This window comes from Aspergillus karnatakaensis (genome assembly GCF_047715665.1).
Source record: "Aspergillus karnatakaensis strain CBS 102800 unplaced genomic scaffold BJY04scaffold_32, whole genome shotgun sequence".
Taxonomy (NCBI): domain Eukaryota; kingdom Fungi; phylum Ascomycota; class Eurotiomycetes; order Eurotiales; family Aspergillaceae; genus Aspergillus; species Aspergillus karnatakaensis.
Window position 1 is genome coordinate 1 of NW_027395744.1, and position 26,601 is coordinate 26,601.

The 26,601-nt window shown below is 51.9% G+C and overlaps 9 protein-coding genes across 9 annotated transcripts; 5 read left to right on the top strand and 4 right to left on the bottom strand.

Moving 5' to 3' along the window:
• Positions 1 to 5,491, bottom strand: BJY04DRAFT_80725 (pleiotropic drug resistance family ABC transporter). The gene is made up of 7 exons (XM_073721114.1): positions 4,515 to 5,491; positions 4,022 to 4,466; positions 3,534 to 3,967; positions 3,243 to 3,486; positions 2,255 to 3,193; positions 1,891 to 2,203; positions 1 to 1,844 (listed from the first exon to the last, which is right to left on the bottom strand). The coding sequence occupies exons 1-7, from the start codon at positions 5,153 to 5,155 to the stop codon at positions 328 to 330; spliced, it is 4,533 nt and encodes a 1,510-aa protein (XP_073569933.1). The 5' UTR covers positions 5,156 to 5,491; the 3' UTR covers positions 1 to 327.
• Positions 5,492 to 8,035: 2,544 nt separating this feature from the next.
• BJY04DRAFT_191729 (clathrin-mediated endocytosis regulator UBX3) lies at positions 8,036 to 10,453 on the bottom strand. The gene is made up of 2 exons (XM_073711678.1): positions 10,126 to 10,453; positions 8,036 to 10,079 (listed from the first exon to the last, which is right to left on the bottom strand). The coding sequence occupies exons 1-2, from the start codon at positions 10,252 to 10,254 to the stop codon at positions 8,679 to 8,681; spliced, it is 1,530 nt and encodes a 509-aa protein (XP_073569934.1). The 5' UTR covers positions 10,255 to 10,453; the 3' UTR covers positions 8,036 to 8,678.
• Positions 10,454 to 10,752: 299 nt separating this feature from the next.
• On the top strand, positions 10,753 to 13,567 carry BJY04DRAFT_80808 (PAN-complex poly(A)-binding subunit PAN3). The gene is made up of 8 exons (XM_073721117.1): positions 10,753 to 10,924; positions 11,032 to 11,097; positions 11,163 to 11,214; positions 11,291 to 11,457; positions 11,503 to 11,609; positions 11,766 to 11,948; positions 12,000 to 12,144; positions 12,193 to 13,567. Exons 1-8 carry the CDS (start codon positions 10,852 to 10,854, stop codon positions 13,419 to 13,421), a joined length of 2,022 nt encoding a protein of 673 aa, XP_073569935.1. The 5' UTR covers positions 10,753 to 10,851; the 3' UTR covers positions 13,422 to 13,567.
• Positions 13,568 to 15,317, bottom strand: BJY04DRAFT_80803 (fasciclin domain-containing protein). Its single transcript, XM_073721116.1, has 2 exons — positions 14,472 to 15,317; positions 13,568 to 14,412 (listed from the first exon to the last, which is right to left on the bottom strand). The coding sequence occupies exons 1-2, from the start codon at positions 15,213 to 15,215 to the stop codon at positions 13,714 to 13,716; spliced, it is 1,443 nt and encodes a 480-aa protein (XP_073569936.1). The 5' UTR covers positions 15,216 to 15,317; the 3' UTR covers positions 13,568 to 13,713.
• A 419-nt stretch (positions 15,318 to 15,736) lies between these two features.
• On the bottom strand, positions 15,737 to 16,565 carry BJY04DRAFT_80788 (putative small nuclear ribonucleoprotein (LSM7)). The gene is made up of 3 exons (XM_073721115.1): positions 16,175 to 16,565; positions 16,050 to 16,121; positions 15,737 to 15,999 (listed from the first exon to the last, which is right to left on the bottom strand). The coding sequence occupies exons 1-3, from the start codon at positions 16,368 to 16,370 to the stop codon at positions 15,872 to 15,874; spliced, it is 396 nt and encodes a 131-aa protein (XP_073569937.1). The 5' UTR covers positions 16,371 to 16,565; the 3' UTR covers positions 15,737 to 15,871.
• A 1,718-nt stretch (positions 16,566 to 18,283) lies between these two features.
• BJY04DRAFT_80830 (Zn(II)2Cys6 transcription factor domain-containing protein) lies at positions 18,284 to 20,747 on the top strand. The gene is made up of 2 exons (XM_073721118.1): positions 18,284 to 19,034; positions 19,088 to 20,747. Exons 1-2 carry the CDS (start codon positions 18,422 to 18,424, stop codon positions 20,518 to 20,520), a joined length of 2,046 nt encoding a protein of 681 aa, XP_073569938.1. The 5' UTR covers positions 18,284 to 18,421; the 3' UTR covers positions 20,521 to 20,747.
• A 1-nt stretch (position 20,748) lies between these two features.
• BJY04DRAFT_80831 (uncharacterized protein) lies at positions 20,749 to 21,281 on the top strand. Its single transcript, XM_073721119.1, has one exon. It carries the CDS (start codon positions 20,806 to 20,808, stop codon positions 21,148 to 21,150), a length of 345 nt encoding a protein of 114 aa, XP_073569939.1. The 5' UTR covers positions 20,749 to 20,805; the 3' UTR covers positions 21,151 to 21,281.
• Positions 21,280 to 23,305, top strand: BJY04DRAFT_228682 (FMN-dependent dehydrogenase). The gene is made up of 3 exons (XM_073718906.1): positions 21,280 to 22,069; positions 22,121 to 23,165; positions 23,224 to 23,305. The coding sequence occupies exons 1-3, from the start codon at positions 21,990 to 21,992 to the stop codon at positions 23,254 to 23,256; spliced, it is 1,158 nt and encodes a 385-aa protein (XP_073569940.1). The 5' UTR covers positions 21,280 to 21,989; the 3' UTR covers positions 23,257 to 23,305.
• Positions 23,306 to 24,215: 910 nt separating this feature from the next.
• Positions 24,216 to 26,340, top strand: BJY04DRAFT_219410 (uncharacterized protein; the record flags this gene model as incomplete). Its single annotated transcript, XM_073716586.1, has 3 exons — positions 24,216 to 24,649; positions 24,733 to 25,263; positions 25,338 to 26,340. The coding sequence occupies 3 exons, from the start codon at positions 24,216 to 24,218 to the stop codon at positions 26,338 to 26,340; spliced, it is 1,968 nt and encodes a 655-aa protein (XP_073569941.1).
• Positions 26,341 to 26,601: the final 261 nt, after the last annotated feature.

A 26,601-nucleotide genomic window follows, 5' to 3' on the forward strand; every position in this document is an offset into this window, starting at 1 on the left:
AGAAAATTCGCCGACAGGTTTCAGGTTCAGCTACCCCGTTCGGGCGCTGGCCTGGGAAGTAGATACAGGAAATGTGTGGGTGGTGTGTATATAGTGAGGTGAGGTATGGAAGCAAGGGAGGTGATCCAAAAGCGGAATGAAGGAATGAAGGAAGCCAACAATAACAATCTTCAGGGAAGATGTATGTGATCTAGGTAGTCTATTATATACTGGTATATTGACAATATGCAAGAAGAATAAACCAATTAACCAACCCTTGCAATACGCGTATGTTTAAGAAGCGCGCGGAATCAATCAAAAGAGGAGAAGGAAGAAAAGACCAAAGGCTTATGAAGAGCCCTTGTTCTTGCTGCCCTTGGGCACACGGGCCAGCCAGTAAATGAAGATGGCGGCAGCAATGTTAAAGGCAATGTAGACCCACATGAGGCCGAAGTTGCGCCATGCGTCCTTGAAATCACTCTGCACAGAAGCCAGGAATGTGTCGGTCGAGGAGATCTGGCAGAAGGTGCAGTCGGAGGTGGCGTTGGGGTTCTGGAAGTAACCGCCGAAGCTGTCCATGTAGGACTCCATGTATTCGTAGCAGGTAGAATTCTCTGGCGGGGAGAGGGTTAGAAACTCGACCTGCTCGCAGGTGGCATCTGTGCCGGAGACACCGGTGGACAACATGGCCGACACGAGGTAGGTGAATGGAGAAACGCGGTACATGAAGATCCAGAAGCCGGGAAGGACGCTGGGGCCAGCCAAGACACCACAGAAGACCAAGCAGAGTGAGAACAGCAGGTTGGCAAGGTTACCACCTGTTTCTGCAAGCTCGATACCGGCGATGATCATGTGGGCGAAGGTGGAGGTGAAGAGGAGGAAGGTAAGGATAAGCAGGAACATGAGGGCTCCACGTTCATGGACAGCATCAGTTGGTTCAGCGTTGCGATACAGGCCGACAGGGTAGTACCAGCACACATAGATCAAGAGAGCCATCAAAGAGTTCCAGGGAAGCTCAACCAGGATATTTGCGGTCATAAACGCTTTCCAGGAGTAAGCCTTGGATGGCCTCTCACGGGCCTCGTACAAGGCACGCTGTGTGACAAAGTTGGGCATGATCTGTTGGACAAGGTTACCGAAGATAGTCATCAACATGAAAATACTGAACATCTGGTTTTGCAGTCCTTGGCGGGTGTTTTCGGCCTGGAAGAAAGAGAAACCAATGTAAAGCGCAGTCAGGACACTCAAAGCCGTCTTGGAGTAGATGTAAACAGGGCTGCGCCAGTATTGAGAGAAGACACGGACGAGACACTCCCAGAGCTGAGCGGTGAAAGGGGCGGCGAATTCGTTGTAGTCGGAGGCATCAGCTTCGGACGTTTCGATAGGCTTCTGGGAGAGGGTCTGGGTGAGCTCGGCGAGATGTTGGTGCACAGCTTGACGTTCAGGGCTCTCGCGCCACACAACAGGCCAATCAATATCACTGTGGGATCCAGGAGCGGCACCAATGACCTCAAGCATCCATTCGGCGGGGTTGGCATCGAGAGGAAGCTTGGGAGCACCATTCTTCTCAAAGTAGTTGGCCAAGGTGGAGGACTTCTCGCCAATGTCGCCAAAGTACACTGTCCGACCACCCCTGGCCAAGAACAACAAGCGATCGAAACGTTGGAAGAGCATGGCAGAGGGCTGGTGAATAGTGCAAAGAATGGCCTGGCCGTGTTGGGTAAGAGTGTCGATAAGATCGAGGATAGACCAAGAGGTTTGACTGTCAAGACCAGAAGTGGGTTCGTCGAGGAAGAGGAGCAGTTGGGGCTTTGCGGCAAGTTCGACTCCGATAGTGAGACGCTTTCGCTGTTCGACGTTGAGACCTGAAAATGTTAGTTATTGTTCCACAACATGAACTTCTAAGCATACCTTCACCAGGAACACCAACAACGGCATCAGCGTATGCCTCCATGCCAAGCAGTTTGATCACCTCTTCAACGTAGTCGAGCTTCTCCTGACGGGGAGTCTTTGCTGGTTGACGAAGCAGAGCGCTGAAGCGCAGAGCCTCGCGCACAGTGGTAGTATGAAGGTGAAGATCCTGTTGTTGAACGTAGCCTGTTTTGCGCTGGAAGGATTGGTCACGAGGGCGGCCGTCAACCAACATCTCACCACTGACAACACCCATGGTCACACGAGTAGCAAGCACATCAAGAAGCGTGGTTTTACCAGCACCAGAGACACCCTATTTCTGTTAGTTAAAACTCGACAGAAAGCCAGAAACATCGAAGCTTACCATGAGAGCAGTGCAGGTACCGGGCTTGACCCAGCCGTCCACGTGGTCCAGAATACGTCTATCTTCATTCTTGATCTTGATGTCGTAACAAACATCCTTCCAGTGGAAGATGGCAGTTTGACGCTGAATGTTGGCAGCACCCTGGTTCGACTGGTCAACCTTCTCACCAGCAGTCACTGGGCTTCTGGTCTCAACATCGTCGGTAGTAGGAGGAGCATGGCCACGGCGGAAGAGCAGAACCTCACCCTTGGACTTGGCCTCAGAGATGTACTCAGTGCCAGTCAAGTAGGTGAAGAGGAAGAAAGCCATGAACGCGAACATGATTCCCAGGTTGCGCCACTTGTGGTTGGGGGTATATTGGTAACTTTCGCGGAGGAAGTCATTTCCGTTGATCCATTCGCTACCCGCAGTTGCACTCACAACCGCGCAGATCTTGTTGGCTTGGGAGACAACATCGGTGTAGCCAGGTCCAGATGGCACCCATCCAGATTCGGCGCAGCGGAAGTTACGACCCTCAAACTCGTTCACCATCAAACTTTCGAACCCGTAAGCGATGGGGTTAACGTAGTTCATCCAGCGGGACCAGCCCAACATGTTCCTGGTGGGGATAGTGAAACCAGTGTAGATAACAAGACCCAGGATAAGGATAGCAGCCGGCACAAGAGCCTGCGAAAGGGTTCGGGAAGAGGCGGCCATCGTACGGAACAGCATGGACATGGTGAGGGTCGTGACGTAGGAGAAGAGCAGGAACACAAAGAATGGGCCTGCCTCGCGGCGAAGATTCGTCATGAAATAGAGAGGGAGATTGAAGGTGAAAGTATTCAGTGTCTTGTAGGGCATATCACAGAGCATAGAGGCGATGGCCTCAGCGAACGGATGGTACATGGCGTATCGTGATTGTTTTTCGACGATTGGGCGTTGAGCGTACAAGGTCAAAATCTAAGAATTGTCAGTGGGAATACAGGAGATTGAGTGCAAGTTAACATACCTCAAGGGCACTACCGAAGGCGTTGAGCAGAACAGCAAAGAAGAGCAGGGCTCCACGGGAGTAGAAGCTACCAGTGTCGTCGTCCAGGTTGTAAAAGACACTACCAATAATCAAAGCCATGATGAAGTTACCGATAAGTTGACTCAGGGTCAAACTAGCATCACCCTTGAGACGCTGGAAGCCACGGATCATGCACAGGTTGACCTGTTCCCAAACGGACATGGTGTAGGGAGACTTGACGCGTCTGTAGGATGTTAGTTTCTGACGAGTGCCACGTTTTGAATCACTTACTGGTTCTTTGACTGCATAGCCCTGCGGGATTCGACGAACTTTTCGACGGATTCACCACCAAGAGGGAACTCGTGGTTGTACTCCTGGATATCCCGCATGAGTTGGGCGTGAGCATCGCTTTGCTTCCAGGCGGCAGCAAACTCATCAGGAGTCTGGGGCACTCGGCCCTCGAAGCCCTTTCTCACGATACGCTCTGCAGGACTGGTGAGAGAGGTGAGGAAATCAGCGGTAGTTTGACGTTCTGGGCACTCGAATCCCATGTTGACGAAGAACTGCTTAGCCTCGTCTGTCCGACCGAAGTAAATCTGCCTTCCCTCATACAAGACAGTCACCTTATCGAAAACATCATAGGCGCTTTGGGAAGCCTGGTAGATAGCAACAGCCACGGTGGCACCGGCGTACTTGGTCATCAGGTTCAAAGTACGACAGAATTCCTATTGAAAGATCAGTATTTAAAAACCGCGCCACAATGACAAGGTACTGCTTACCAGAGCGTTGGCACTATCAAGACCACGAGTACTGTTATCCCAGCACTGCAGGGGACTTCCACTGAGGGTGGCTTCTGCGATACTGACACGCTTGCGCTCACCACCACTGACACCACGGACGAAATCATTTCCAACACGTGTGTTGATAGTGTGGGAAAGACCCAACATAGCCATGACAACATCGCGCATGTGAACGGCGTACTGTTCCCTGCTAACACCTGGCAAACGATTACGGGGGCAGCGAGCCAATGCAGCGAATTTCAAGGTGTCACCAACAGACAACTGAGGGAAGTGAACGTCGGTCTCAGCGGTGTAGATGGCTTCACCACGAAATTGCTTGCGCATTTGCTTGGCGGGAATACCCTGGTAGTTGAGCTCGGACTGCTTGTCCATGTAGATACCGTTCATTTCACCTGCAAGGGTCTTGAGGAAAGTGGAGCAACCACTGCAATCATTAGCATCTGCCTAGGTCCCGTAATCGCAGACTGCATACCTTCCAGGTCGACCGAGGACGACAAGCATCTCACCGGCCTTGACCAGACCGTCAAAGTTGCGCAGAATCTCAATCTTCTGCTTTCCTCCAGCTCCCATGAGGGACCGGACAAGACCACCAACTTGCAGCACAGAGTTGAAGACATCCTTTTGATAATCTGTCGGGCTACCGAATCCGTGGACGCTGAGGTTGCGGAAGGAGACACCAGCCTGGCGGGGACGATGTCTTTCAGGATCGCGGGTAGACAAAGCCAGGATGTTCTTCATCCAGTTCTTGGCCTTGAAGTTGGGGTTGGCGGGGTTTAGGGTGGATTCCTCTGAGATATCGATGAAGGGGTTCTCGATGTTATGGGTCGAATACTTGGTCGATTGATGCGTCAGCTGCTGGGCCAGACGTGTGATTTCCTCCTCGGCGTCGTCCTCATAGTCGCGCTCCTCCTTTTCTCTAGCGGTTTCGGTGGAGCTCAGTGCGCTGCTTGTGCTGGCAGTGGCCAATTTCTCTCCGGTGGTATAATGGCCGGAATCATGGTTGGCGGCATCCTCGACCTCATTAGTGGCATTGCCGTGGTTCTGGGTGCCTGATGATTCAACAGCGCGCGAGGGATTCGCACTGTTGTTTAGTGTTCCTATGAATGAAGACATGGTTGGCGAGTATAGAGACAACCAGTCTCAGAGTCGGGGGGAAAGAGAGGACGCCCGCAGGCTAAGTGGGGGGTGGATAGATTAGCAAACAGAGCACGAAAGCGAAGTATTAGATAGTAGTAAGGGGCTGCTCTGGGTATGAAGGAGAAATCCCGAGACAATGGGATGAATGAAGGAGAAAGAGAGAGGAGAAATGAGGAAAGGGAGATCTCCGTCAAGATTCAGATCAACGGGCCCCCGTAGTTTAAGAAGAGGGAGCTGTCGCAATCGGAACATGCAGAGCCCGCGGGCGATAAATAATAAATAATAAATCCATGCTTTCCCTTTCAGCCTTCAGGCGAGGAAAAAAACAGAAAATTAGTTTGAACGCCAAAGTCTGGGCCCAGCGAATCGGGTGTGGCAAAGGCGAGTCTCCGGACCCAGATTGCCTACGAAACGAACGGGGCCTGCTGAGATGACTCCCGAATGCGGACTTAAGCGATCTCTCCAATTTTCCTGCCGAGTCAACAAGACTCATTCTGATGCTGATGGTTACGGAGTAGTTAGGTAGCATGATGTTCCAATCCCGACGGTTGTCATGACTATTGGCTGTGCTTGTTCTGTCTTGTCTCGGGCTCTGAGTGGGAGCTGGAGGGTTACACTCATTATGCCGATAACTCAGCCTCTTCTGCATGGTTAACGTTATCCACTCGAGTCTCCATCTGTAACTACTCTATCGCCTATCGGAGTAACCATCTTCCATGATTCAGGGACTTTGCTGGCCCCGTTTTCCAGGCACAGTATTGAATGATTCCAGAAGGCAGATCTAGATTCTACAGCTCTAAAACGGACAGCACTCGGAACTCCGTAAACTTCGGCTATATCCTGGCCCATTGTCCAGAGTTATCAAAGCTAACAATCGAAATGTTCGCAAGAATAATACCCGATCAGCGGTAGTAGTAGTGCTGACGTGGGTGGGAGCAGCGTGACAGCCTGAAAAACTGAGTGCTCACTACTCAAGTAGATGAGGGAAGCATGGTCAGGGGTGGCGGTGGGGCGGCAGCAAGGCTTCCCGTAGCCGAGAGGACCAACGGGAGCGTGAGGAAAGCCCCTTTTTCCGTACCGTATCGGAGTCCCTGCTTTCCACCTTCCGGCTGCCTCAGGTTGAGTTATGCCAAATGCCGTGACTCAGCTGTGCCGGATCTTATCTCCATACCGGCATACCCATTCGCAAGGAAAGATCTCTCGGCACGGACGCAGCCTCATCCGTATGTGTTTAGCCCAGATCTTCGAAGATTCCAGAGCAAGTTTAACCCGACGACCTCAGCATACCTCTGTCGTCCTGGAAAATTTCAGCATTTCACTCAGGAAACCTGTTTCGCCCTATTGCAAACCCGACTGCTGCATCAAGTGAGTGCTGATGTGTTCCCCTTGGCAAGGTCAGCTGGAACCCCGGGCTGGATAAATCACATAATCTCGTAATCACACAATCTCGCCAAGCACAACTCGCGGCGACCCGACCATTTCCCGTTCCAGGCGTTGCCAAGCACGGGAATTGCTCTAAACTCCGATCAACATCGTTTCAGGATTCAACGTCGCTTGCTCTGGCACTACTGCTAGACACATGGGCAATGGGGCATTATTCAGCATGGACATTCCCCGCAGGTTGCACGGACATTTCATCCCAAGAGAACTATTGTTAACTTGTTTATTGCTCTAGCTTTTGATCTCAAGCAAGGGTTAAGCAAGGACTGGCGGGCTGAAGATTGGAGTACGTATTCACGTATCCCAAGTTGCCAACTCCACTGCCGCGCAATCGCCATCTGAAACCGTATCGATGTCGTGTTAGAAGAGAGACATCGATAAACATTAACAACCTCTCCAAAGTGTTCAGCGCGCTATCAGTTCATAACGTCACCGCCTGACAACCCAGTCATCAGCCATGGACCTTGCCTTGTCCTACACGGCCTTGAGCCTCTGCCACGGTCACACCTCGGAGACTTTCCCCAAAACATCCCGAAACCCTGGTGACCTCGGGGGCGTACGTAGTTCACGAGCCTATCTGGTCGACGAAAAAACAACATTAAATATCCGTCCACGTGAGAATCTAATCGCTTCTCGCATCAGACTGCAGCAAACATTGAAAGGGAGAAACTGGGAACCCCTCCTCCGATAATTAATGGGCAACGCTGCAAGTTGCAACCTTTCTGTGGCAGAGTATTGGTTTGACTTTTGAGTCCAGACTCCAGACTCCACGGGTGTCGTTCCAACCTCCAAGGTGGACTGTAGTGTTCAGCCCTGAAAGGCCAAGACTCGAATATTATGTAGGCTTTTCCTTCGTGTCGCCAGCGGCCTTCCTCTCAGGCTCTCAAGACTCAAGAGTCAATGGTAATACTGCTTACGGCATGCATCGTCAGTTTCCACTAATGACAACTTGACCGTTTTTCCAGTTTGATTATTATTGTCGCTTGCAATTGTACTGTAGAACGGGCTCGGGAGGATCCATGCCGATACCGAAGCCCACTCCCCGCGTCGCGCCCAATTATATATAACGATTACTTCCCATTAACCAGGGAGCATTATACCACCATATATTTTACCACCACTACCAGTGAAGACCGGAGTCTAGTCCAAGAACAGTAATAGCAGTTGATCGACAACTAGCAAGATCAACTGCATACCTAAAATCTCGCAGGAAATTCCTCGAGTTTCCCAAGCGCCCGTGCCCGGTATGGACAGTATGGGTAGCTTCTTGTTCTCTGACCGTCACCGGCGTTCTCAGACTCCATGGTAATAAAATACCTCGTACCTCATGGTTTCATAGAGAGTAGGAGTTTGCCTTGATGCTCTTCGAAGTCCTTTCAATTTACCCTGATATATATAAATATACTCGATTTTGAACTGTGTTGAATCCGTGTTTAGTACAGATACTGATTTAGGCTATCTATCGGGTATCCAGACCCCGGTAAAAATCCGAAACGCGAGAGTCCAGAGTCCAGAGCTATGACTATGAGTATGGTGACTAGGTTTGATTGGCTGTGCGTGGCGAGTCTTACATGGGCTGAAGCAAGCTCCTCGCGAGCTAGCGGTTGAATCCGCTTTGCTGGTTTGCCAGAAATTTGCTTGAGCGGCTGATAGACAGTAATGGAGGGTTCCCGGTGAGTCGTGACTGATAGGTTAGGCAGCCGTGGCATCGTCCCGCCCCGGCCCATGGGTCCATGGGGAGAGATACTAATCGCTACCGGGAGGAGGAGCAACCTTGGACTGCACAGTACACACCTCGAGGAGAATCAATATAGCCTAGGGTCCCGCGACTTGGCGAGTGATGTCTCCGGGATTAGGGAAAATGTCTCCGAGCGCCAAGGTGTAGCTAGATTGAATGCCGGAGATAAGGGCCGACGTTACAACGTGCAGCGGGGGTTCCAAGTTGAGTGGTTATGAACATTATGCAATGTCCAACGCAACGGGAATGAGGCAGGACAGGCGGTGGGATGGCATATAACATTCGTAATGTGCATCTATGTATAGACCCAATGCGTCCAGACTACTCCTCCCCATCGCTTTCCTCGTCAATGAGTTCCACAAGGAGGCTTCCGTTGCGGCCTACCTGCTCTCGGATGGAGCCGGCGTCCGCTTCATGAACGACTCGCGGCATGGGAGAGACAAGGCGGAAGCCGTATGTATGGTCGAACCCGTCTGGTTTCTCCGCTGTAGTCTTCTCTGACAGGTCTGCCTCTTTCAGAATATCGTAGCACTCGACGAAAGCGTATAGCTCCTCCATGTCGGCTTCTGGGCCGAATTTGCGAACGACGCGGTCGCCTGAGAGTAGACGAATGCTGATTCGGACGGCGTCCTTGACATCTGCGTCAGGCTCTTCAGGGATAGACCGAGCCCGCCATTGCTTCCATTGTTCAAGATCACGTATCCGCTTCTCCTCAGCCGCTTGTCGCTCGGCTGCAAGCTGCTCCTCTCTTTGCCGGGCTGCTTCCGCTTCCCGTCTCTGTCTTGCACGTTCTCGGTCGATGGCTAGTGAGCGCTCATATGCGGAGTCCTGCTGCTCGCGCAGACTGCGGGAGGCTTGCTGTTCCGCTCGTGTTGATCGAATTCGCTCTAAAGGCTCCTTATTCTGCGAGATCCCGGTTCGGAGCTTCTCCACAAACTCGGCGGGTGATGTTAGCCCAGACATTCTGGCGATAACAGACATGGCTGCGGAGGAAACCCCGGGTGTGTGGGCGATTGCAGCAGCGAATGGAAATTTCGTGCATCGGAGAGAGTTGGCCACTTGATATGCCTCCGCGTCCTGCACGTTACCACCCCAAACTATGATGTTATTTTGCGGGTCATTGACAAAATCAGTTACCTCCTTAGACAGAAGGGTCTCCTTGACCCAAGTCTCAGTGTGATCATGCTCAGGAGCACAAAGAACAACCAGGAGGAATTTCAAATCCCGATGTGCCCTCTCCAACGCCATATTGTACCCATTCTCCAAGAACTCAAGCGAGTGGGTTCCATATTCTTCCTCGAATTCTCGTATAAACCTCGCAGCGGTATCTTTCGGTGCCAGAGGGCGCCGCCCGTTTGTATTTCTGCGAGCGCCCTGTAAAGCAGGACTTGCTGTCGTATTGAGGAGTCTTGGGAGGAAAGGGAATAGAGTTCCGAATAGTCGGAAGGAGCTGAAAAGTAATTGGTAGAGGATGTTAAAGGGAGCGAAAACGATAGCCAATAAAAACGGTGGCCGAAAGACGGGCTGATCCCTAGGCTGGGTCACGATCCGGGGAGCTGGCTCGTTGGCGGGGGAAGCTGGGGAAAACCGTGCGGTGAGATCTTCGTGTAGGAGATTCTGCGTTTGTCGAGTTGGACGAGCGGGGCTGGCATTCTCGAGAGAGGCACGAGCTTCCTCAACAGGATCTGGTCCTTCGCCGTCAAAGAATTTGGCGATAGCGATCTTATACATCAGCAGGGCGTTCGTAGTCACGCTGTCTCTATCTCACCTGCACATTCCATTGCGACCGGCTCAACAGAGCAATGGCCTCAACAGGCTCTTGGTCGGTCACGGCTGTATACGTCTCAAGAGCCGACCTTTGCGTCTCGGAGAGCTCTGAAATGTCGGGCGACGACATGGTCAATTCGGCGAGTCATCCATACACAGATGGGTCCTTGGGATTGTATAGGATATATAAGAAAGAGCGTTATGGGGAATAGCGAGATTCAGTCCAGACTCGATTGTCAAACGAGACAGCCTCGTCGTGCGAGATAATGCTTTGTGAGCGTGAGAGAGCTTTGGACGAGCTGTCCAGATCAGAGCTCCGTCATTGTCGGGTCAGGTCACGTTGACCGCCCTTGCAACTCGGCCGGGCCTGCGTTCCCCTCCTCGCGACGCTCGTGCTCCTGCAGCGTTCGCCGGCGGCCTCCCGCTGCTCTCCCTTTATTCATCAGTGCTTCGAGCTGTATATCACCTTCCGTCTCTGTACGAGTCTATATGGTCGATTTATTGGATGTACATGAGCCAATGTGCTGAGATATAGAACCGCCCGGGACGCCCCTCCTATCCCATTGGTATCTCGCCTGAAACCTGTCGCGCCGTCATCCGCTTACTTGCGAACGCCCCGGCAAGAGAGGAATGTGGTTTTCCTCTGGATACGATCCGCTGCCCGCTTTTATATCATTTCGTATCAATGGAGAACCCCCTGCGTTGACACGCTGCTCGTGGATAGACCATGGCTTCTGTAGGGAAGCCTAGTTTGGATGACGCCCGTCGTGGGACGGGATCGCCTAAGATGAAGGCGCGAGGTGCGTTTGTTTGGTTCCTGAGTCAATTATCCCCTGACTCAAACCCAATTCACTTGTCACACGACCTTGGAAATGGACCCGCTAACACTCTGTATCTCTTGCCTTAGAAAATTCAAAGGATACCTTGTGTCGAAATGTGACCATCTACGGTCGATGTCGCTACGAAGATAAAGGTGCTGCAATCATCTCCGAGCCAGAATATTTTGATATAGGCTTAGCTGACTGGGATGTTGTAAAGGGTGTGCCTTCAATCACGATCCGCATAAGATGAATCAAAATCAATTGGACAAGTGAGCATCCCAGGTGGACAAACGACTTGCGTTGGATATTTGGTGATTTGGTCATTGACTGGAAACCCTTCGATAGCGCCAATAAGAAGCGTTTCAATGTCGACTCTCCGAGCTTCACGCCATCTCTATTACCCTCCAATGGGTCCTCTCCGACTTCTTCAAGCTCGTCGCTGAAGAAAGCCTCTACTATATCGCCCAAAGCCGCAAACGCGGCACCGTTTCAACCGAGAACCGTTTCTTCAAGTGCGTTACACGAGATGCTTTTGCGCACAATACTGACGTGGGTAGGGTCAAACGCTAGCACTCCTGGAGCTCGATCAGAGGCGATGGCCCCGGAATGGTCTGTTGCTGAAGCACAAGAGTTTATACCTCAGGGGTTCGACTCTGCACACATGGTAAGCCTCGATCGTACCTTTTTGTTGGGTTCAATCACCCGCACCCGCACCCGCACCCGCATATACTCTGCACAATATACAGTCTCTGTCTGAAATTAGAGGCCTGCATTGCTCTTCCGGTCTTATCGTGTTACTGGTCTAACCTCAGCATGTTAGTCCCCTCTTCACGGCAATGGAAGTTCCGGCGTGGCCTCAGCTGGTGCATTTGATCCTTTCGTAACCACTCCGAACCCCCTTGCTGCACCACCTGTTCAGGCCAACCCCTTTTCTCATGATGCTACCGCCACCACGCTCGGCGGAGCTGCTTATTACGCCAATCAGTCCGGATTTCAACAGCCAGTGAGTACTCTTGCCGCCGATCCACGTCGGATCTAACAACTTTCGGCCCAGGTCCAATATCATTTATACGCCCCAATTGGTCCGCACAGTCAGAGCACACTAGCATACCAGCGCAACGTTCACGATCTTTTTCTTCAGAACGATGTCAGGGAAGAGCTGCAGAAAAAAGCTGCCGCCACACTACAAACCCTGCCCAGTATGTAGCGCATATTGGCTATCATAACTTGAGGCTAATACACCGCAGATACTCAGCTGCCGGCTCAAGTGGACTTTTTCCACTCTCTCGTCCCTCTAGACCTCAATCATCAGAAGAACGCTACTATTTTCAGCTTCCCCAGCTGGGTATACAAGGCTCAGTCGAGTAAAGATGGGAACTTTTACGCACTTCGGCGGCTAGAAGGTATGGTCATCTATGCTCCATCGGAATTGTGCTTACTATGTTTAGGCTTTCGCTTGACGAACGAAAAAGCCATTCGATCAGTTCAAGCCTGGAAACGCGTATTGAGCGGCAGCATGGTGACTGTACACGATGCTTTTACAAGCCGTAGTTTCCAAGACAGCTCCCTCATCTTTGTTACCGACTACCACCCACTCTCGAAAACACTTGCAGAGCAACATTTAAATGTTGGAAACAGATTCCAAAATCGCCAGGTCCAACATATCCCTGAGCAGGTTCTATGGGGTTACATGACTCAGATAGCCAATGCCCTGAAAACCATTCACACCAATGGCTTGGCTGCGAGAATCATTGATCCTAGTAAGATTCTGGTTACTGGAAGGAACCGCATCCGGCTGAATGCCTGCGCTATCATGGACGTGGTACAATTTGACACCCAGAGATCTGTGGCAGACCTTCAGCGTCAGGACTTGGTCAATTTTGGACAACTCATCCTTACACTTGGAGCCAACTCGCCGAGCGTGATGCACAATCCCACTAAATCGTTGGAACATTTTACCCGCGCGTACAGTCAGCACCTGAAGACCACAGTCATGTGGCTGCTCGGTGCAATGCAGAAAGACCAAGAGCGGAATATTGATATGCTTATCAACGGCATTTCGTCGCAGTTGATGTCGACTTTTGACTCGGCTCTGCACATGGATGACCATCTGACGCATGACCTCAGCCGGGAACTAGAGAACGGGCGGCTTGTGCGACTCATGACGAAACTGAACTTTGTTAATGAGCGCCCCGAACACGAACATGACCGACAGTGGTCCGAAAACGGAGAACGCTTCTTCTTGAAGATCTTCCGGGACTACGTCTTCCACCAAGTGGATGCCCAGGGAGACCCGGTGGTTGACCTCGGTCATGTTATCTCATGTCTAAACAAGTTGGATGCCGGAACCGACGAACGGATTACACTGGTCAGTCGCGATGAGCAGACGTGTTTTGTCGTCACCTATAAAGAGTTGAAAAAGGCCCTGGAGTCATCCTTCCAAGCACTTTTGAAGCCTAGCAGGAGGCTTCACTAGGCATACCCTGTGAGACGAAAGAATATATATGTCGAGAACTGCACAATCTGGATTATTGTTGAGTGAATCTAGTCCCGAGTATGATGGGATAACATTGGCAGTTCAGATTCTTGCCTTGGAACTATCAAACCAAGCTCACTTCAACACACCTAATGTGGATAAACCGTTTTGAGATTACAGCTGTCACTAGAATATAAGCATTCATCCAAATTCCTTCGAATATCCAATCCTAGCGTAGAGTAATCATATCATCGAATCCAACTCATCACCAAACCAGATATCCAACTTCATCTCACAAATCCCAACCATGCACCCCAATCTCCTCAAACTCAACCCCCTCCACAACTTCAATTTCGCCATCCTCAACCCAAGGCCCCAACCTCTCCACCAACCCCTCCACCGTCAACTCCCCCTCTTCCCCCTCCACCCTCCTGGGCGGCAAAAGAATATGCTCCAAAACATGCACAACCCCATCCCTAGCCAACGCATCCGCAAACCCCACCGTCTGCCACCCATTCAGCTTAAAACTCACATACGGCCCAAAATGCGCAACGTCAACACTGATCTTGTGCTCGCCCAGCAACGTCTCCAGATCCAGATGCGTGAGGCCACCCTCAGCAATTACATCTCCATCAAGACTCAACGGCTTGATTTCTCCGTCTTTCGTGTAGACAGTGTCGCTGTAGACTGTCGTGCCCGGGACAATATGGTATTTTAGTAGTGCGGCGAGGTACTTTAGGCCTGGCGGGGAGAAGAGGAAGGCGTTGATTTTTAGGCCCAGGTGCTCGAAGGCGCGGTTTGAGGGGGCGAAGAGCGTGAAGCCCTTGCTATTGTCTGTGGAGGTGGTGTTGAGGTAATGGGTTAGGGAGGCCTTGTGGAGGGCGAGATTGAAGGTTGAGAATTTGGTGGGGAGGACGTCGAGGAGGAGGAGGGTGCGCGGGGGTGGGAGGAGGATGGAGCTTATTCCGTGGATGAGGCCGTTGCTTGCGCCCTGTTGTTTTGATGTTAGTTGGAACTGAGAGAGGGAGGAGAGGGGACAGGGGATGGTACAATGTCGGCGGCGACGATGTGGCTGTAGAAGTTTAGGGTTAGGCCTCTGAAGCCTGAGCGGACGGCGAGGCGTTGGGGGAGGCCGGTTTCGTTGTCGCCGGTTGTGCTGCCGAGGAGGGGGTCTTCTAGTGCTGTGGGGATTGTGTGGCTGTGGAAGAGTTGTATGGCCTTGAGAACGTCGGGGGAGGAGTGGTACTGGAGTATGGCGCGGACGATCTCCTTGGGGATGTGGTGGTGTTCGTGGTCTCCGTGGTCTCCGTTATCATCGTGGTCGCCGTCGTGATCGTGGTGACGGTGAGGGATCTTGCGGAAGGCATCGTCGGTCGGCGCAAAGAAAGTGAGCTTGCGATCTGTGGTGTTGAGGTAGTCGATCCATTCCTGGTCGGAGTCGATGATCTTGGCGAGTATGGTGGTGTATTTGCTTTCGGAGATGAGCTGGTAGATGGTTTTGTCGGAGTGGATGGGGTGAGTTGCAGCGAGGTCGTCTACCAGGTCGGAAGGCGGGTTGGTAATTTCGTTGGCAGCAAAGTTGAAGATGTCTTTTATCCAGGTGTCGATGTCGAGGTTGAGGTTGAAGTTGAAGTTGAAGTCGGTGAGGTCTGTAGGGGAGAATGCGGGGGAGGATTCGAGGGCACTGTCGAGAGCACTGTCGAGGGGGTTCTGATCTTTGATCTCGCTCAAGACATCTTGGATGGCGAGAGCAGAGCAGACAGGTGCTGCTACTGCCAAGAGCTGGAGCTTCATGATGTGAAAGATATTTCTATAGATGCAAACCCAGAAACTATCAAGAAAAGAGGGGGGCTACATGACGGATGGGTCAAGAATATATAGGAACCTCGAGCTGGACAGCCCCAGATCGGTCGATACGAAAGCTGACGGGCAGCGATTCATCATCGCAGCTCAACCGATCAATGGCAGTGCTCGAAAGCGTCAGCCGTCCGCGGTCCGATGCATTCAGATGGTGCAAGACCGGATGATGGTCTGATGGAGCGGGGAACCCATCATGATGCGAGTAAGATGATGTCACAAATGCTGCCTATTCGCAATCGACAATCGTGCTCGGAAGTGTTGAATTTTATGCTCATTATTTCATTAGAGATTCTTCTATTTCACATGAGGTTTTTGGCATGATAGTTCCGTGTCGCCCCGCTGGTTGTGCTCGAGGACACATGCTTTTGGACTCCGCTTGGCCCCAGTATAAAGACCGACCAAGGTGAATGAAGCAAACTCTTAACAAAGAGGTCATTCAGAATCGAGAAAAAAAATAGTCAGCCATCGGAGTACAGTAGAACCGTGTCCGTGCAGAGCTAATGTACCACTCGAGTAGTGAGATCCTTGGCGGGCCCAACATGCAAACCAGCTAGCATAATACATGCATGTCTGTTGAGCAGGCATCGTGTTTACTCTTCTGCTTGTACGAAGGGATTGGCGATCTGCTCGCTGCCATCGGCGGGTGAGATGAGCACGATCAATGTGCCACGGGCAACAATAAGACCGAGAGACCGCGTGTTCTCATTGCCCTCGTCGTCTGTAATGGTTAGCCCGAGAGTTCCGAGATGAGGTAGCAGGACAGCTTACCGCGCATGGATTCTTTCACATCGTCCAAAACCAGGTTCATCAATTGGTCGTAGCCTTTGAGGATTCCAGACACTGAACGAGAGGTTAGTCGAAGATCAAAAACAATTTGAACAAGAAGAACATACCCTCACGTCCACCGTTAAACTTCACACGGACCTCCTTGTCCATGTACTTGTTTAGATCCAAGATGTTTTCCTTCTTGGGCTTCTCCTGCTGCTGGGCACCGCCACCGGCACCGCCACTTTTGGCATGTCCGCCACGACCAGAGCGATCATGACCTCCGCCGCGGCGACCACCACGGAACGAGCCTCGTTCGGACATGGCTTGGCTAGTTCGGAGATATCAAGCGTTGATCAGATGGGTACTTGGGCCTTTGGCTGCCACTAAAGCAACTCAGGCGGTCGAGCTGCGGTTATGTAATCGAGGGAATGAGGTATAAAAGAGGGGAAGGGCGCGTGGAGGGAACCAGGCCAGTGGGGGAACAGATGGGAAGAATTGGAAAGGAGCTCCCGCTTCAAACTTGGTCACGGTCTGACAAAGGGCTGGTTATCGCCGTATCGGAAAATCGCCAATTAGCTGAAGCGACAGTCCGAATGGTGCGAAGGGGGGGTGGAAAGATCGGAAATGGTTGAAGGGATCGGGTGTCTTGTATGAGGGATTTTCCTAGAGCTTCCAGGGTGCTGGATGATCCACGCAACACAACAGGAGGGATCAGATACAGTAGTGTCCGAAACAAGCTAAGTCGTAACTGGCGACAAAGTAGTGTGTGCTGCAATTATCTGGCAGTCCGGTTGGCTGATTGTCGTCAGAAGGGTCGATGTCACGGGTCCAGAGGAAAACTTTGATGCCATTGAGAGTATCGTCAGTCCGCGGCTTGTGACAGTACCTGACGGATGCTGCGTATGTTACGGCGTTTGATGACTTAGGCACCGATATTCGAGAGTTGAATAGCCTCGTCTCCATGATTTCGTGCGTACAATAAGGATTGTATGACTAGCTATGTGAATACGCGATGCATGTACGAAGTATCTCAACCAGAATCATAACATGGAATAGCTTGATCTGATAAATATGGTCGTCCGCACTGCACATTCGTCTATCACGTGCTCTGATGTAGTTCGAGTTGGGCCGTATCAATGAAAAGTCAGGCAGCGAAAGCAGCACGGGCATTCATCCTCCAAAACTGTAAACACTGCAAGGGGACTTGCCTTGCTTCATACTTCCTAACACTTGTCACTGGCCAACAGTCCTGGTGTACGGGGTGCTCGTAAGAAATCCAGACGTCATGACGGGTAAGATTTCGAACCGAGTCCCGGTTCGGCGGAACCTGCCGGCGGGATTCTCTCCGCCCTGTTTGCTGGGTCACCTGACAGGATCAATGCTCAACTCACGCCTGATAGTTAATGCCGAGTAGAAACATGGACTTTTGAAGCAGCTGCTCGGAGACTAAAGTTAGTATACTATGCTACTAGAATTCCCAGGATCTGCTGAAGAATACCAACGTCAGCAGCGTTCGCTGTAGTTAGCTTGGGGTCCACTGAGCCACTCTAGCCTAGAGCACCGGTGCCTCGCCACAGTGGGAGGAGATAATTTGGTCAGCGCCCGTTCCGCCAACCTCACCACCCTGCGCCCATATGGCATCTTATTGGACGGCCTTTCCACCTTTCCCATTCCTGCTGTGACAGCCTGCCCTCCGGACGGAGGTGGCAGATAGTACGTAATGTGTAACCTCTACTGTGCCCCGAGATTCAGCGTGGAATGGTGAATAGTGCTGATACCAAGTTAGTAGATAGGGAACTGTCGCTGAGTACACCGATACCATACCAATACGGTAACAAAGTACCACCACAGCATCCCGTCGCTCCGTCCGCCTTGCCTTGCTCCTCCGACTGCTGTGACTCTCACTCTCAACTCTCAGACTCTCTCTGTCTTTGCTGTCCTGTGCGCCTTTTTTTTTTTCTCCCCAACTCCCATGCCTTCTCTCTTTTCCTCCTTCCGAGATATCGCTTTCTTATGACGCCCTGCCCTTCGTTATTCGTCATCTGCAAGTAAATCTCCAAGGCCGGCGGCCCTGTGGCTGAATCAAAAACCCGCATTCTGGAGCCTTACGCTCCGCCATCGGTAGCACCTCCTCCTCTGCCAGCGTTCCCATTACTCAATAACGCCCACCCCTCGACGCTTCCAAGTTCTACTCCTTCCTCACAAATCTCTTCGCTATTTCCCCACGCCCCACGATATCTTTCCCTTTCTACTCTACATACATCTACTTGAACATCTACATCGAGCCTTGGTCTTCACTTTTCCGATCCTTCCGCCTCTTCTGACAACACCGCGCGCTCGAGGACTCATCCGTCCTCTTCTCTTCCGCCGTCATGGACTCACGAATAATAACGGCAGAGGCCCCCGGCAAACGGCCTCGATCAGATTCCGGCGAGTTTCCTCCGATTGCGTCCAAAGTCCCCAAGACTCACTCAAATCACCTGCAGATCAACTATCTTGCGCGCCAATATCCGGACAATCTCCCTCTCGTCTCGCTCGATGACACGATGCCGGCTATAGTGCACCTTATTGGTGAATATGATGGTGTGCTCCAACGCCATGAGAGCATTGCTGGGAATCTAGGCGCATGCCCACTGGGCCCGATTCTGATTAATCGCTTCGAGCGCCTTTTTGACGGGCCGCCGCGTGTTCTCAAATCACACGGCAAATCTCCAAATGTCACATGGCTCGATGTTGTGGAGTTTGCTCGGAGCAAACCAGAACAGTTCAACCTTGAAAAGTCCCGCAACGGTGTGCGGGTGTGTCAGTTCTATACCAAACAATGTCGCGTCGAAATTAGCGAGGAGGACTTTGTCCTGATTGCATCCGGAATGCCCCAGAAGATGATTCCTCCCCAGCCGATTATTGAAGACGAAGAGAAGGAGCTCGGCGCTTTAGAAATACTTGAGAAGAACCTCCAACAGATCATTCAATGTGCAGACCAAGGTTTGTGTGGCTTTCTCCTCCCTCCGCCAGTCGCTGATTGATTTTTCCTCTAGTATCTGCTCGCGCACGACAACTCAACCACCGCCTAAAGAACCGCAGAACTGCCATCGTTACACGGCGGGAAAACGACGTAAACCTCCACTCTCGACCACAATCTCACTCACAGCCACAACATTTGCAACAACGATCTATAAGTCCTGTTTGGCGCGATGCCAACGGTACCCCACACAATCCGCTCAACAGCAACGGCAATTCGAATGGCACATCCAACACCCACTCTCCTTCCACCGGATTTGTTGCTGTCAACACTGCTCGGCCGGGTGCAGAGATTCCCCAGGAGGAAAACTCCCTATCATCGCAGTTTCTATTTTCTCACTCCGGCACGGAAAATGTTACAATCATCAACGGAACGTCGATCAAAGGTGCATCACCTACGACGCGTGCTGAATTGATGAAGAAGTTCTTCACAACCGGTGACCGTCATGTACGAGGAGGATACGAGGAAGCCAGCGGATCGAGTGACAGGCAGTCATCCCGTCCTCGGCCTAGGGTGTCTGAAGGTGGGGATTACAACATGTTTCCCCCCACACCGGCTACGGTTGCCATTCCAAATACTCCAACTTCGTTGCTACCGCCACCGAAGTCACATCATCACGAGAAGGATGACGGCGGTCCGTTCAAGATCGAAATGGTAGCCCGCATGGAAGAGCTACAGCGAGGTGACCGCATCATGCCGCCTTGTGATCGATGCCGCCGTCTCCACATGGACTGCCTGAAGAATCTCACCGCATGTATGGGTTGCACCAAGAAGCACGCCAAGTGCTCCTGGCGGGATGTGAAGGAGGATGAGTTGCGAGAAACACAGCGACCTGAGCGAGAGGCTGGCGAGGAACCGCAATCAAAAGACACGTCCGCAACTCCTACTGCTCCTCCTGTGGTCGCAGAACAAGCGCCGCCACCGCCGCCACCTACCCTTCCAGCGCCGACGTCGAATATCGTGGTACCTGAGCCGGAAAGACCGCGCGAGGGCCCGATCGAAGTGAACATGCGTAGGGAATCTGCGCCAATTGCCGCACCCATCCCGCGACCGCCAATTGTTAGAGAGCTGTCTCCGCGACGGGCAGTGAGTGAGATTCACGGTACCCACGGCCATGGACATCCGCACAGCAGTCACAACCACGGCCACAACTTTAGCCATGATCGCCATGATCGCCATGACAGGCGAATCAGCATGAACCGGAACAACGAGCCAGCTCGCGATGACGATGCGCCAGACGCCAACCAGCGGTTGATGCAGGCCATCCTTGACACGGTCGACCACCACCGGTTAGCATCTACCGCGAAAGGTAGTGTTCATGAAGTCAGCAACGAGCGCGAACGTGATCGCGACAGAGAGCGAGAGAGGGAACGAGAACGAGAGCGAGAGAGAGAGAGGGAAAGGGAGAAGGAGCGGGAGGAACGAGACCGTAAACTGGTGCGGGCATGAGTTATTGACTACGTAATGATTTTTGTTTGTGAGATTCTGTTTTGCGCATGCATATTGTGTATATTGGCATGTTTGAGCGGTTTAGCGGATATCCCAGGCAGTTGGTGTTTTGCTTTATCCATGGTCCGGATTAGGTCGCCCATAGTATAATATATATAATGCATCAGACCTGCTTGTGCTTGTGATTCAACAGCCGTATAAGACCCTGAAACGCCCCGAGACATCAGTCAATTTACACCATACAGACTGGATCAACAAGTATAAACCCACCTCACGGTCCTCATTATGAGCAGCCACCCCACCTACTCTACCCAAGACACTCTGACCCCGCCGCAGCCCAAGCTTCAGCTCAAGCAATCTCAACGCCCCTCTACGAGTACGGAGTGGCCGAGACCCAGTACTCCACGCGGAAGATTTCTGACAGGAGAGGGGTGTTGTACAGTATTTGATTCGAAAGTGGTTATTGAAGTGGATTGTTCCACCTGCGGTGTTATTGCTCTTGTCATTGCTGTAACCTCTGTCGTTATCTTGGGGATACTGTCATCGGAAGTATCTGTGGCAAATGGACGGTGGTGTCATTGGGGGCGGCTATCTCGGAGTTGCAGGGGATGCCAGGATGGTCCCTGCTAGTTAGTAGTGGTCACTTAGTGCCGGTGTTGTTGCTCGGAAGAAGGCTGATGCCGTGGACTATGATCTGCAGTAGTCTTTCTGTTTTAGGACTGGCTTCTCCTCTGCCAAAATGCCTCGGACGTCGCGGAGGCCGATGATGTACGTACTTCTACTTCGTACCTGATCGACCATGTGGTTGAGGATGTGGCTGTAGCTTAGGGCTTTGGGAAGTCCTGCCGTCTCGGCGCTGTTTCATCTTGCTTCCTTAACCATTGTTCTCTCTTGCTTCTTGCTTCTTGCAAGAGACCAGGCTGTTGCGTCTTTCTAACGTGAGATTGTGGGTTGTGAGCCCGAGGGTAGTGCTCATGACTCGATGGGGGCCAATCTAGCTGGCTGAAACTCTCCTGAAATCCTCGCCCTCGGTCACTGTCCGAACCTTGAGTCTGGAGTAGCAGTGCAGAGTAATCTCGCCGGCTCTTGGCAGGTTGCAAACCCTGTCTGGAAGTGAAGCCGGAAATTTCCTACCAGCTTGGCGTGGTCTTGGATGGAGCTCTCAGCCACTGTGGATGCAGAATCTGATAAGAGCGTAGCAGATCTAAGACCACAGTGGACCCTGAGGGATTCGTCCCTGACTCGATGAGTCTGTTGCAGAATGGTATAGCATGTGTTTGTAATGATTACTCGAGCCGGTGATCTTGAGATCCGGTGGGTTTTGCTGGTCATCCATCGGGGAATTGTCCAACGGAGTATAACGGACGGTGTATATAAGGCTGCCACATCGATCTCTTGGATGTGCATTGATCGGCAGGACATTCACTCTCTTTCTTCCAGCGATCTATCCAGTCATTCATTCATTCACAATGCTCTCGTCACTAGCTCTCCTCTCCCTCCTGCCTGTCGCCTTGGCGACTCGCCCTTTTCTCAATGAGCCTGACACTGGGTAAGTTCTCAGTCAATGATTGCATCCATGCAAAACTAAGTGAATGGGCAGCATCGAGGAAGCTCTCGGCGAGACTGCCACTGGCACCCTCCCCGATCTCGACCAGATCGTCGGCCTGCCCGACTTTGACTGGGCTGCACGCCGTTACCTCAACCTCTCCGACTACACCTACTACCGCAACGGTGCTGCAGGTGAATGGTCATACCGCAACAACCTGGAGGTCTTTGGCCGCTTCCGGTTCCGCCCGCGCGTGATGGTGGACATCACCAACATCGAGTCGACCCTCTCCACCTCCATCCTCGGCCACAACTTCTCCGCCCCCTTCTTCATCAGCCCTGCTGCCAGCGCTGGCCGCGCCCACCCCGACGCCGAAGCCAACTTTGTCAAGGCCGCCGGCGAGGAGAACATCCTCTACATCCCCGCCCTCTATGCCACCCTCTCTGTCGACGAGATCGCCGCCGCCAAGGAGGACGACTCCCAAGTCACCTTCCAACAGGTGTACCTCGACACCCTCAACGACACCGCCACCCAGGCGATCCTCGATGACGCCGAGCGCCTCGGCCACAAGGCCATCGTCTTCACCGTCGACTCCGCCGCAGACGGCAACCGCCACCGCGCCGCCCGCTTTGGCGTCGGCTCGACCGACACCGCATACACCTACTCCACCTGGGACTACTACCACAAGCTCTCCAACATGACGTCCCTCCCCGTCATCCTGAAGGGCATCCAGAGCGTCGAGGACGTCAAGCTCGCCGCCAAGAACAACGTCCCTGCCATCATCCTCTCCAACCACGGTGGCCGCCAGCTCGACTCGTCCCCTTCCTCGCTCGAGGTCGCCCTCGAGATCCACCAGGAGGCCCCCGAGCTCTTCGAGCAGCTCGAGATCTACGCTGATGGCGGTGTGCGGTATGGTGCTGATGTGCTGAAGCTGCTTGCGCTTGGTGTCAAGGCTGTTGGTCTTGGACGGCCCTTCATGTACGCTAACGCTTACGGTGTTGACGGCGTCAAGCATGCTATCCAGCTGCTGAAGCATGAGATTGCTATTGATGCGGGTAACCTTGGTGTTGGGGACTTGAGCAAGATTGATGCTTCTTACGTGAGTTTTGGTTTTCTTTAAAGTGGTTGAAGTGTACTCCGTGCTAATTGGTTTGTAGATCAAATGGGCCAACAACGGCTGGTTTAGCTAGAGTACTCGCCTGGTGGATGGCCCTGGGACTGGGTGTATATAGCTCCTACCAGGATATTGATGTATATATACAGCGCGCTTTCAGCACGGACTGGGCCGCTTCTTCCTTTCTTGGTAGATCTGATGCATGATCTGCTATCATTTTAGACAAGAATTGTTTTGATTTGTTTCTCCATCTTTGGGTAGTTTTGACATGTAGACGGTGGCGTGAGAGGATCTGTCCTGCAAAGAGAGTCAATTTCAAGAATCCAGTGTTTTAAAGCCAGTGACCAGTCAGGCTTCTTTTGACCTTCCATCTTCAAGTACCAGCCATGTCCTGATTCTCTATTCAGATTGCGGCCGCTTGGAAGGAACAAATGGGTCGATGACGATGCCATCGGTGAAGTCTGTCTTTTCTTTCCTCGGATTTTTGTCCTAGCGATGATCCACCTGGCGTATACGCAATTGTCAATAAATGCGCTTCAGGTCTGGTTCACTTCCGCGAGTCCATCAAGTCCCTGCAGCTTAGCGACAGTACCTCCATCGAGACCAAAGGTTGAAGGTACTACTAGGTAAGTAGTCTCTCAGCTCCAGCCACAATATGGTACTTACTGATAGTTTCAATTTGTGCAACCGCAGATACACTGCCTATAGATTCGCCAATAGGGCCGCGATCCCCGGGCTCCGGACACACAGTGATCAATCAGTCATTGGTTTACTGACACCATAGCCACGTAGCAGCTGCCTTCTCAATTGGGGCTCTTCTTGCTCTTAACGGAGGCACACGTTCGCCGCCATGTATATCTCTCATGAAGTTCCCCGCAAACTGAACCTCGCTACCCTTACCACTCCTACAAGTATAAGACGATTGAGCGTGTCAATACGCATATTTCAGCTCGCGCCTCTTAGTGAAACGTACTTGAGAGGCTTTGAAACATTGCTAACTTGAGCTGAACACATGGTCGGTCACGCCTTCCAAGTATGGACCCCGTCAGCGCACTTTCCATCGCGTCGGCTGTTGTTCAGTTCATCGACTTCGCCGCCAAATTGGCAAACACCTATTTCGAAGTCCGCGACACTGCGAGAGACCAACCCGTCCAAGTCGTCCGTCTTGCAGCGAGGGCGAACGACCTGTCATCCGCCGCCTGCACAGCCCAAACCAGGATCAAGTCCCTCGGCGCAAGCTATCCTCACCAAGAGCAGTCGCTGCTTCAACTAGTGACTGAGGTTGCGGAGGTCCAGTCAAAGATGGAAGCTGCGACGGCAAAGTTGACGGTTAATCTGAGGAAATACCTGACAAAATCGGGATCGAGGGCTGTGGTGGTTATACGGGCGGTTTGGAAGCGGTCGGAACTGGAAGAGTGGGATAGGAAGCTGGATAAGATTCGGAACCAAGTCGTTATGAGCGTGCTCATGTGTGTGCATTTGGTATGTTGGCCCTGCCCTCTTGGTGTTGTCTTCCCGTTATATTGGCTTCGGAGAGACTAACAGGCTCTAGGGAAGAGACTAGAAAGGCAGATACCCGGACTGAACGCATCCTTGAGGCTGCTGAGCGGATTGAGAAAGCGATGAAGCTCCCCAAAGGCCCAGAAGGCAGACAGGAAAACATATACAAGGCGATAAGGGCATCTACAGCCTGGTCAGATTCCACAACCTATCTAACTGATACCCCAGAAGGCCTGAATACGGTGCGCGTGCCTAAATACATCCAAAAGAAGGAACATCAATTATTCAGGAACATGATCCTCCAGAGTCTCAATTATGAGGACATCGACAGTCGGATGACCAGTATCAAAACCGCATTTCCAGACACATTCCAGTGGATATTCAACGATGAACGCCATGGCTTCCGGAGCTGGCTGACATCTCCCGTAGATACCATCTACTGGATAACCGGGGTTCCTGCATCTGGAAAGAGTACGCTCATGAAGTTTATAACGGGGAATGAAGCCCTGGACGGCTTGTTGCGGTCATGGGCTTCGCTGTCTTCTATTTCTGGAACCCTGGCTCAGAAATTCAGAAATCATGCGTAGGACTCCTCCGATCATTACTATTCCAATTGCTACGCGATCGACCAGAGCTAATCCAGGCTATTGCGCCAAGGCGTTGGCTTTACTTCACCATTGCAGGAAACAACGCAACCCCCCCTGAATGGGAATGGAAAGAGCTATGTGAATGCCTTACTTTTCTTGCCCGTCATTTGCACTCTACATCTTCACGGATTGTACTTTTCGTCGACGGGCTGGACGAATGCAGAGATTTTGCTGAAGACAACCTAGACTCTCTTCGCGCAGCAGATGAAATGGTCCAGTTTCTCATGAGCTTACACGAAATTTGCAACGTCAAACTATGCGTCTCTAGTCGGCCATTGAACTACTTTCGGGATAGGTTCAAGAGCTACCCAAGCCTGGCCATGCAGCAATTTAATCAGCGGGATATAGACCATTATATTGAATGCCGACTTCAAAGTAGCCAGCCGATCAAAGAAATAATCAGCCTACAGCCACGAGACGTTCAGCTGCTAATGCAGGATTTGAAATCAAAGGCTCGGGGCGTCTTTCTTTGGGTCGTCCTTGTGGTAGAACAGCTTCTGCTCACATGTCTTGACATGCCTCATATCAAAGCATTGCAGAACATCTTGAATACCTTACCGGCGGACCTGGTGAAGCTGTATGACACCATTCAGCGACAGATAAGCCCCCCAAAGCAGGTGGAAGCCTCGAAAGTGTACCAAATCATAATGGAATGGAAGCAAGTCTGGGAGGGCCAGATGCCAGCTATGCTCTTATGGCTCGCAGCAATACACGGCGTTGATCAGTCTGAGTATCCAACCCTCATGGAGGAAAGAGATATCCTGCAGCTCATGAAACGGTATCTGGAGGGACATACGCGCGGAATACTGCAGATTCTCAAGCACATGGGCTCAGATAAAGTGGATTTTCTTCATAGAACCGCCTATGAGTGGATTCAGCGTGAAGATAATTGGCGCAACATTCTGTCAAGAGGCCCACGGCGCTATCACCCCATGACTGCCATGCTTGCAGTTCTAGCGAGCCATGTGAGGTCTCCGCGTTGCACCAAAGCCCACCGGATCTATCTTACTTAAATATTTAACGCCGCAGCACGCGTTCCAAATACTCTCTCTGCTCGCCGGCAGCTTGTGTTTGTCCTTGATGCGCTCGACCCAATAGTTGAAACCGTCGACTTGGGTCATATCTATGCAGGCTACGACAGACTGACCCGGACAAGCGATCAAAATCTCCTGATTTGGGCCGCCTTGTACGGGTGCCATACATATCTTGAAGGCAAACTGAGCGCCCTCAAAATGAGATTTCTAGCACAGGCAGACAAGAGGGGCTGTTTTTCT

Coding starts and splice junctions, on each gene's coding strand:
- BJY04DRAFT_80831 (XM_073721119.1), top strand. CDS start 20,806: ATGAGCAGCCACCCCACCTACTCTACCCAAGACACTCTGACCCCGCCG.
- BJY04DRAFT_191729 (XM_073711678.1), bottom strand. CDS start 10,254: ATGTCGTCGCCCGACATTTCAGAGCTCTCCGAGACGCAAAGGTCGGCT. Junction 10,080..10,125: donor GGTCGCAATGGAATGTGCAG/GTGAGATAGAGA, acceptor CTGATGTATAAG/ATCGCTATCGCCAAATTCTT.
- BJY04DRAFT_80803 (XM_073721116.1), bottom strand. CDS start 15,215: ATGAAGCTCCAGCTCTTGGCAGTAGCAGCACCTGTCTGCTCTGCTCTC. Junction 14,413..14,471: donor ACATCGTCGCCGCCGACATT/GTACCATCCCCT, acceptor TCAAAACAACAG/GGCGCAAGCAACGGCCTCAT.
- BJY04DRAFT_80808 (XM_073721117.1), top strand. CDS start 10,852: ATGGCTTCTGTAGGGAAGCCTAGTTTGGATGACGCCCGTCGTGGGACG. Junction 11,098..11,162: donor ATGTCGCTACGAAGATAAAG/GTGCTGCAATCA, acceptor GATGTTGTAAAG/GGTGTGCCTTCAATCACGAT. Junction 11,610..11,765: donor GGTTCGACTCTGCACACATG/GTAAGCCTCGAT, acceptor TCAGCATGTTAG/TCCCCTCTTCACGGCAATGG.
- BJY04DRAFT_80830 (XM_073721118.1), top strand. CDS start 18,422: ATGGACTCACGAATAATAACGGCAGAGGCCCCCGGCAAACGGCCTCGA. Junction 19,035..19,087: donor CATTCAATGTGCAGACCAAG/GTTTGTGTGGCT, acceptor TTTTTCCTCTAG/TATCTGCTCGCGCACGACAA.
- BJY04DRAFT_228682 (XM_073718906.1), top strand. CDS start 21,990: ATGCTCTCGTCACTAGCTCTCCTCTCCCTCCTGCCTGTCGCCTTGGCG. Junction 22,070..22,120: donor CTCAATGAGCCTGACACTGG/GTAAGTTCTCAG, acceptor GTGAATGGGCAG/CATCGAGGAAGCTCTCGGCG. Junction 23,166..23,223: donor GCAAGATTGATGCTTCTTAC/GTGAGTTTTGGT, acceptor ATTGGTTTGTAG/ATCAAATGGGCCAACAACGG.
- BJY04DRAFT_80788 (XM_073721115.1), bottom strand. CDS start 16,370: ATGTCCGAACGAGGCTCGTTCCGTGGTGGTCGCCGCGGCGGAGGTCAT. Junction 16,122..16,174: donor GTTTAACGGTGGACGTGAGG/GTATGTTCTTCT, acceptor CCTCTCGTTCAG/TGTCTGGAATCCTCAAAGGC. Junction 16,000..16,049: donor TGTGAAAGAATCCATGCGCG/GTAAGCTGTCCT, acceptor TAACCATTACAG/ACGACGAGGGCAATGAGAAC.
- BJY04DRAFT_80725 (XM_073721114.1), bottom strand. CDS start 5,155: ATGTCTTCATTCATAGGAACACTAAACAACAGTGCGAATCCCTCGCGC. Junction 3,487..3,533: donor GCTATGCAGTCAAAGAACCA/GTAAGTGATTCA, acceptor AACATCCTACAG/ACGCGTCAAGTCTCCCTACA. Junction 2,204..2,254: donor GTACCTGCACTGCTCTCATG/GTAAGCTTCGAT, acceptor TAACAGAAATAG/GGTGTCTCTGGTGCTGGTAA.